Source organism: Protomyctophum parallelum (genome assembly GCF_964188405.1).
Source record: "Protomyctophum parallelum genome assembly, chromosome: 13".
NCBI classification, from domain to species: Eukaryota; Metazoa; Chordata; class Actinopteri; order Myctophiformes; family Myctophidae; genus Protomyctophum; species Protomyctophum parallelum.
In genome coordinates, this window is record NC_139708.1 from 22,685,388 (window position 1) to 22,693,662 (window position 8,275).

General features: G+C 40.3%; 1 protein-coding gene across 2 annotated transcripts; it reads right to left on the bottom strand.

Moving 5' to 3' along the window:
* Window positions 1-259: 259 nt before the first annotated feature.
* Window positions 260-8,041, bottom strand: emc10 (ER membrane protein complex subunit 10). Of its 2 annotated transcripts, XM_083780659.1 has the most exons (8): window positions 7,890-8,041; window positions 7,666-7,732; window positions 7,043-7,155; window positions 6,337-6,450; window positions 3,035-3,219; window positions 2,589-2,682; window positions 1,187-1,284; window positions 260-614 (listed from the first exon to the last, which is right to left on the bottom strand). In XM_083780659.1, the coding sequence occupies exons 1-7, from the start codon at window positions 7,980-7,982 to the stop codon at window positions 1,198-1,200; spliced, it is 753 nt and encodes a 250-aa protein (XP_083636785.1). In that variant the 5' UTR covers window positions 7,983-8,041; the 3' UTR covers window positions 260-614; window positions 1,187-1,197. The 2 variants fall into 2 exon arrangements, with proteins under 2 accessions (XP_083636785.1, XP_083636784.1); XM_083780658.1 differs by lacking the exon at window positions 1,187-1,284.
* Window positions 8,042-8,275: the final 234 nt, after the last annotated feature.

The window sequence follows — 8,275 nt, forward strand, 5'->3', positions numbered from 1 at the left end:
ACAACCGGAGATGTAAATTTAGGACCAGTTGGAACAGAAGCCAGTGCTTGACAAAAGATAGTAAATGTATGAGACTGTAGTAAGATCATTGCAATCCTATAATGTAATCGGATAGTGCCTCTTGCCCACTACTCTTCCTGTATTAATGAAAGTATGGTGCTTGTAAAGGTGTTGCATGCCTGGTGGGCATTTATCTAATTATTCTTGGATGACAGCCTGAGGTCACCATGAGTAGCTTACAATAACAAAAACAAAAGTAAGTAATAAATACTTTATTTTCCAGTAAATCAGTATTAAAAATGCAGTCCATGACATAAAATGGGGATGACAGATTATTTATCCGTCTATACAGCAAAACTCTAATCGGGCATGAAGAGTGCAATTTGAACATTTGAACAGTGTGTGCAACAATGAGAAACTGGTCAAGAAGGAAAACACGTGCTAAACAAACAACCGGTTAAAAAAAAAAGAAGGAAAAAAAGTTAAGCTATGTTATGTTGGCATGGGGATCATCGGCCTCCTCCATTGGCTGCTCCGCCACCGGCACCTCCCCCTGACTGATCCTGAGCGCCTGACATCATTAGGAAGAGAACGAGCGGCACGATGTACATCCACTGGAGAGGAGGGAGAGACGAGGGAGGGAGAGGAGAAGGACACACGGATTATTGTAAAATTATATACTTTACTTTGTTCTCTGTCTGGGCACTTGACTTCCAATCATCTAATTAACTGTGATCATTAAGGCCTCTTTCCAAAAGCCCCAGTTTCATTCTTCCATACCAGATTAGGTCCAACTCATTCTCTTAACAGTAGGAATGAAGGTGTGCAGGTAGTGGTGTGAAACCATTCAAATGCCAAAAACAAGACCTTTTTCATGCACATGATTAGCAATTTTTCTTTTGCTTTGGTGGTTTAGCCGTAGAGCATTTTCAGATTTTTCTCTATTGGTTATTTAACTGACATGTATCCAATCAGTAAGACTGGAAAATTTTGCACAAAGAAAAGTGTGGCTTGTCTTTGGCATTAATTCTGGACAAAAATAAAGATAGAGGAAAAGAAACAAGATTTGAATTTCAGTTAGTCACATCGCTAAGAAGTTAAACACATAACTTGCTGGACGAAGAAGAAGAAGACAGACAGACAGCCCAGAGTGAGTTGCTGAATGAGCCAAAAGTGAAACCAGTACTTAGGTGGGAATCAGCTCTGCTCTCTGTCACCCCCTGCTGGGGCCGATGCCGAATTGGTGGCCATGAGGAAAATGGCACCTCCCAGAATCAAATACCACTGGAACACAGCACAGCACCAAGTCAACACAAATCACTGGACGTAGCACAGCAGAGTCAACACATGTCACAGAACATGGCATGATACAGCACGCTGCGGAACAAAGTGACTGACAAGTGTTCAGGCAAGCCAAGTGAAAAGGCCAAGAGTAGATCTGGATGGACGACGGAGATATGCCGACAAATGTGGACATTTGGATAAATTATCAGTAAGAAAAAAACATCTCAAGTGTTTCATTGTTTGAAATCGTAGTTAAGACTATGTCATAGCTGAACTCTTGAAAAATAACAGATACAGACCACCAGTACAGTACTTTGCAACACATAGAGAAGCATGATTGATAGACTGATAGTACTACAGAACACAACCAAAATTGTACAACCACAATTTCATGTGAAGGACCCCCCATGTCAAAATGGCCGTGGACCCTATCCATTTCAATTTGTTCCACGGACCCCCAGAAACAAAGATTTGAGTTAAAAATAAATTATATATTCATATTTATTTTTAAACGTGACACACTCATACAGTATATAGTCAAAATCGAAAATTACACATATGCTTTCCTGGTTTTAATGGGTTAAAGTAAATTTCACACTTTTTAGGGTCATATTCTTCTTCATTGTGACTACATTTCACATTATTATATTTACATATATATTACCCATAGCATCTTTAACAATGATTTGCAATATCATTTTCTGCTGGCACTATAGGTCAGCCTGCAGCAATGCGAAAGTAATGAGGAAATGCTGCCAAATTCTGGAGCGAGTCATTTCGTAAAATATGCATGACCTATTCAAACTGAAATCCAAGCTACATCAAATGCACAAATATTGGACAAGAAAGCAATAATAATATACTTTCTCAACAAACAGCTTCTGTGTTGTGTGTCAAGACATGTTCTATGAGTTGAAGAACAGTCCAGAAGCCGATGTGTCTAATGTTACATAGCAATGAAATGATAAGATGATGAACTTATGACGACACAGGTATTTGGCTTCATGTAATGTACAGGAAATTAAAATGATCAAAGTACTGAATACTGGCGTGGGCCGGCTTAGTGGTCCAGGCACCTTGGCTGGTAATCCAGCATGACAGTGTGTCGCAGGTTCGAGTCCCGATCCCGCCGAACTTACTGTGTCCCCCCCCCCCCCTCATCTCTCCCCCCGTTTCCTGTCTACCTCCTGTACATCTATCAATAAAGGCAAAAAAGCCCCAAAAATATCTACTGTACTGATTGAGAAGGGCAAAATAAAAGGCAAAGAGCACATTTTCACATACATCCTGCATTGAGTACTTACATATTTAGCAAAAAATGATTTTTGCTCTTGTGGATTCTTTCCTTTTTTCTCCATTTCCATTTCCATTCGTTCAATAAACAGAGCAGTCTCTGGTCTGAAAGAGAGATGACAATGGAACCTTGTAGGTTAAGTCATAACAGTGCTAAACTGAGGGAATTAGGAAAAATGTAAATCACACCCGTGTGAAGTGAGGGGCGTAACATGTTGATTTGCTCAGACACATATGACGTAAATCTCCATTCATTGTCAATGGGAATTTGACAAAATAGCCGATTTGCTCGTCCTCAGATGACGTAAATTCTCCATTCATTGTCGGTGGCATTTGACTAGCTCCCCTCAAAAAAGATGACAAGCTACAGCTACCAATACGAAAGACACATTTACAGATGGGAGTGAAAGTGTCGATACGGTACAATTATTTAATTGCTGTGTCATTTAAGACTGACCCGGGTGCATTGACGGGCTGCATGATGCTTAGTGTGGTGTTAAAAGCCTCCAGGTCCACTTCGTCCTCAACCTCGGTGCCCCTGCATGCTCCTGGAAGCGTCACTATGGAGACACCAATCAGGTACCCAGAGACATCGGTGTGGAGGTGGATGACATCACTGAGATGGGACTCAACCATAGCACACTGAAGGATAAGAGTAGAAAAACAGGAAGAGGATCAAGTAAAAGCACATCGAGGTACATGTGGAAACGCTCATTGTAAAACAACATCTTTCTAATTATTTTATGTCTCATCAACAACCAATATGTAAACCAGGGGTAGGCAATGTTTGGCACCGGTGCCAAACATTGGCACAAAGAAGGGTAATCACTGGCACACTGGCATGAGCTGGTTTAAAAGGTTACAGGCTTTAGTTTCCGACACTATTATTGGTCCGACAGTCATTAGGCCGACAACCTACCTCAACCCTAACCAAACCCTAATCGCTAGCACGGGAGCAGCGCATGTGCGAGTGCTAGTCCGACTGTTGTTCCCGCAGATCGGACCAATGCTCCTGGTCGGAATTACCATCGGATCCTGGTTTAAAATAAACTATATAAAGAAGTCAAATAAAATAAGTCCCTCACATTCGTATGTAAATTAACATCCTACACATCATTCTACATTCATTAAAACTCTGAACTCTGACTGGGGAGGGAGTCTGGGAGATAGGTGGATTATTGCTCCTCCGAGTCTAATGATCATTATAACAATGTGAAAGAAAAGATTTAAAAAGAAGGGAAAAGGTTATATTCGTGGGCAATCAAAATATGTTGGAGTGTTTGTTAGTGTTTGTCATTAAAATTCATGTTGACAATGCCATGGCAAACTGACTATCTAGAAAATAATGAAATCTCACCCGTGTGACGTGGGTGGTCATCATACATCATCTCATTCCGGCCAATCAGAATTTGCGTCCTCACCTTCGTCTTCAATGTTTGTGTTACGCAATGTTTGTGTTTACACAAACACTCAAAATTGTCTATTAATTGTCAATGGCATTTAAAGTGAGTAGGACAGAGCTTGTGTTAGCACATACACCAAATGGCTATCGCCCCTCAAAAAACATGGCACTTTGTTTCAAAAAAGGTTGCAAACCCCTGATGTAAACCATTATCCAGATAGTGGGCGGTTGCCCCTTTACCAAATACATCATCAACATACATACATACGACACGATGTTGTGTCATTAGGGCGTCAAGATAGCTTGGGGGAAAACTCAGAGTTCTCCCAACCGGAATAAACAGTGGGGTGTTGGGTTTTCAACGCAGATGCTTTATAGTAATACTAATTTAAAAGTAGCCGTCATGGTTTGCCAGATCTTTGTAGCAGTTCGACAAGGAACGCTACTTTAGGAAATTAAACAAGCTAGAGTCCGATTGGAATGTTTTTCTTGACTGCTGGACATGATCCAACACAACACAAAGGCCTGGATTTATCCGCCAGGTAAGAGACACTTATACATTTTCTATAGTATGATCAATTAAACTTATCATAATATATTTTAACTAGAAATGCACTCTCATGCTAACTTGCACCTTGCACACAAGTAGGCCATGTATGGCCTACTTGTGCGCAAGCAGAGCACGCCATGAGGTGCGCTCACCACCAGGAATACGTTGTCAGAAATGCTGGTCCCTGATTGGGCTATTGTCTTAAACAAGAGAGGACACCGACATACATACATACCCACTCGCTACTTTGAGTGCTACTAACTAATGTCTAATACAACTGCTGTTCTAAATCCTTCAAATCCTTCACAAAATTGGTGGTCCCTTATTGGCTGTTGATGGTAACGTAACCATAGGCTACTGTTGTGATCTCTAAAAGGACGGACAATATCATAACACATACATACCCAGCCGATCGCAGTACTTGCGCGCTCTGCTTGCGCAAGTAACCAGCCGATCGCGTAAGTAAAAAGCCATTCATTCATTAGTGAATTCCAATAACAGTTTGGAAGTGGGCTATCATGCAGAGTTTTACAACACAAGCCAAACCACTTCAAATTCACGACATGTTCTAAACATTTATTGACTAAACGGCTGATGGTTTTTGAAATTATGGTAAGTTTAATTAGATATATAGTGTCTGTCTCTACCAGTTGACTAAACACTTCTGCACAGTGCACAATGTTTTCTAACTTGAGGGAGATGGAGAAGGAAACAGATCTCCAATCTCAGTAGTGTTTGACAGGGAGGGGGGGGGGGGGGGCAATAACCAAAAATCTACAACTCCACATGTCAGAATGCGATGCGCTGTGAGCTCATGGTAACCCTGAACTGTTTTACGCACTCTCCATTTACATGCCTTACTGTACATCTACATAAATGTTCAGATTTAAGCACCCATATATTCCGTATTGTTCAGTATTCTCGGTTTCAACTACATACATGCCCCTATCGGTTGGCGAGGTGTACTGCATTCTGATACATTATAACTCTATGACAAAATGGACACCGATTTTGCTTTTTATTGAATAATGCGGAAGGGTGCTAATACCCACCCGAGGAGAATTGAAACATCCGTGGCCCTTGGGTTAGACCTTTATCTTTGAAACCAGAACATTTATGTAGCCGTTAACATTGTAAATCGAAAAAGTGCGTAAAACAGGTTGAAGTTCTGCCATGACAGACGAGCACCATGTGACCTAATTGGCTAAAACACACAAATTATAATATCCTTGCACATTCAACTCAGTCCAAGCCTTCTTAAGTTAGACTTCGTCACCAATGCATGCACCAAAACTATAGTCTAATCTTCCGTGCAGTTACAAAAATGAACACTAGAGTGCACAATTTATAGGTTTTGATAACAAGGCATTACATGTTTCTTCTTCTTTTAACCAGTTAGATGTTGGATTGTTTGTGCCTGCATAAATAAATCCAATAGTGAGGTTTAGATGTGAAAGGCACCTAAATTAACTCATCTTGAGTTTAATATACGTTTTGTAAGATTCAAGAGTCAACGGTTTTGGCTTGGCACAAGCTGGTATGATTTGTTGTTTGTTTGTTTTTTTCAATAAATGTACCATTTTATATTCTTTACGCTTTCTTTACCATGAGCAGAAAAAGCTTTCAGAAATTTCCATCATTTTCCAGGTCTGGAAAACAGTAATAGATGATTCCAGTATCATTCCAGACATTTATGTACATGTCCTTGGAATGAATCATCATAGCATCTATGGAAAATGGCGTATTTATTTGAAAAGGCTAATTTAAATGGTCTCTCCGACATAGATAAGATGAGAACAATACATACGGCTCTGACAAATGCTGTGAGGTAACCTTCGATCTGCCTCTCCGTCAGCCTGTCGGCCTGCAGGAACACACGAGGCACCCTGATTCTGTACAGACCGTCCACTGCAGCCACCTCCTGCAGAGTTAAGCACATTTTGCACAATTTGGTTTATACTTTCAAGCCATGACACCATTAAAATCACACTCTACGTCATTTTAACAAAATCCTTTAATCCCCATTGAAAAACAATAGCCACCAATCTCAGTGTTCTGAGATTGTAAATTAATCTACAATCTGCCGTAGTCTTAAAACTCATCTCTTCAGAGTCAGTCTATTTTAGCCTGTAGCACTGTCTTGCACATGTAACTTAGATAGCATTTTATGTAGACATCACATAGCACTCTATAATGTATACTCATTACTCATAGTGTCATTGTACAGATATTCTACAGTCAGTCGGATTGCATTTGATGTATTACCATCAATACCATGTGTTAATTGTTCTTGCTTACTGTTAATTTCTCTGGATTAAGAGCGTCTGCTAAATGGTATCAGGTACTGTCACCCCCCTAAACCATCTTGCCCTCGATTATTTTCCACCGACCTCACTGGTATTCTGCTAAATGCTTAAATTGTACAATGTATTCTTCTTTTTTTTCTTACCCTACACCCAAAACAGGGATGCCAGGGTGAAAGTGGCTTGTGCATTATCACATTCACATCCCACCTTAAGTTTTGTCCTGTCCTCCTCTGACAGTTGATTCTGAGACAGTGATACGCTAGGCTCTCTTCCAGCCTTCAACAGCAGTGCTCCACGCAGCTGAAACTTAGCCACATCATCTGGGAGGACGAGAAGATGACATATGGCTCTCAGTCTGATCACTTGTCAATGGCATCAAGTCATTACTGTAAGCGTACGTAGACCTAGCAGTTATTGAATGAATGAGCTAACCAACTACAACTAACTTGAAGTCCCCCCCCCCACCCCATTTCCCCTCACTGTATATGTATCTTTTCCCTTTTTGCTTCCTATATGATGAATTCCTGTTCTGTTCTTTAGCTACATAGAAGTGTCTATTTGTATGTCTCTAAATGTTTTGATGAATTGAACAATGTGGACCCTGTTGTAAACAAGTGTAATGCTTAATTGGGTCGTCCACTCACAGTTAACAGTCTTTGTATTGAGTTTGTGCTTAAAATGTACTGTAAATTCTACAAACTGTTAATAAATATTTCAATCAATCAATCAATCAATAGTATATTATAAAATAATAACTGACGTTAAGGGCAAGCACAGTTATAAATATTAATTAACACTGACAGGCAAAAGACAAAGGGTATCTGACTCACCAACTTCAAAGGAGTGCTCAAGAGGCACAGAGAATCCACTAATTTCTGTGTCCAAACCATCGCCAACCTTGGAATAAGAACAGTTAGCTGTTAGCGCATCATTACCGGTACATTAGCCATCAGACAGCGTTAGCATGATAGCTAATGACTACTGTACCATTTAGCAGGTGCAGCAGCACTGGCTCTAAATGTAGTGGTTCATTTCATAAATGATTTACACTCACCCGTCTGCCGTTGTTACAAAATGCAAAATCTGAGCATAAAAAAAATACAACAGCAGAGAACCTTGAAAGCTTCAACGGTAACGGATAAGCCATTTTCACAGCAGAGCAGAATAGAATAGAACCAACCCGGAAGACTACAGTCAAAGCTGAAAACATCAACATCGACAACTTCCGGGGTAAGATTTTCGACGTAAAGAAATTGCAGACTTTTGATAAAGTGGGTGTAAAGCGGAAAGAAAAGCAAACTTTATTCAGGTCTCTGTAGCTGTTATGTTATCGTCAAATGTCAACCGAAACAAGTCACACAGGATGTAAGTAATGTATTAAATAATTAGTCAACTCAAACTGTAGGCCTACCAGTCCAGGAGATGTCGCTCACAGTTAAG

Coding starts and splice junctions, on each gene's coding strand:
- emc10 (XM_083780658.1), bottom strand. CDS start 7,982: ATGGCTTATCCGTTACCGTTGAAGCTTTCAAGGTTCTCTGCTGTTGTA. Junction 7,733..7,889: donor TTTGTAACAACGGCAGACGG/GTGAGTGTAAAT, acceptor TCTTATTCCAAG/GTTGGCGATGGTTTGGACAC. Junction 7,156..7,665: donor TGAGCACTCCTTTGAAGTTG/GTGAGTCAGATA, acceptor TCGTCCTCCCAG/ATGATGTGGCTAAGTTTCAG.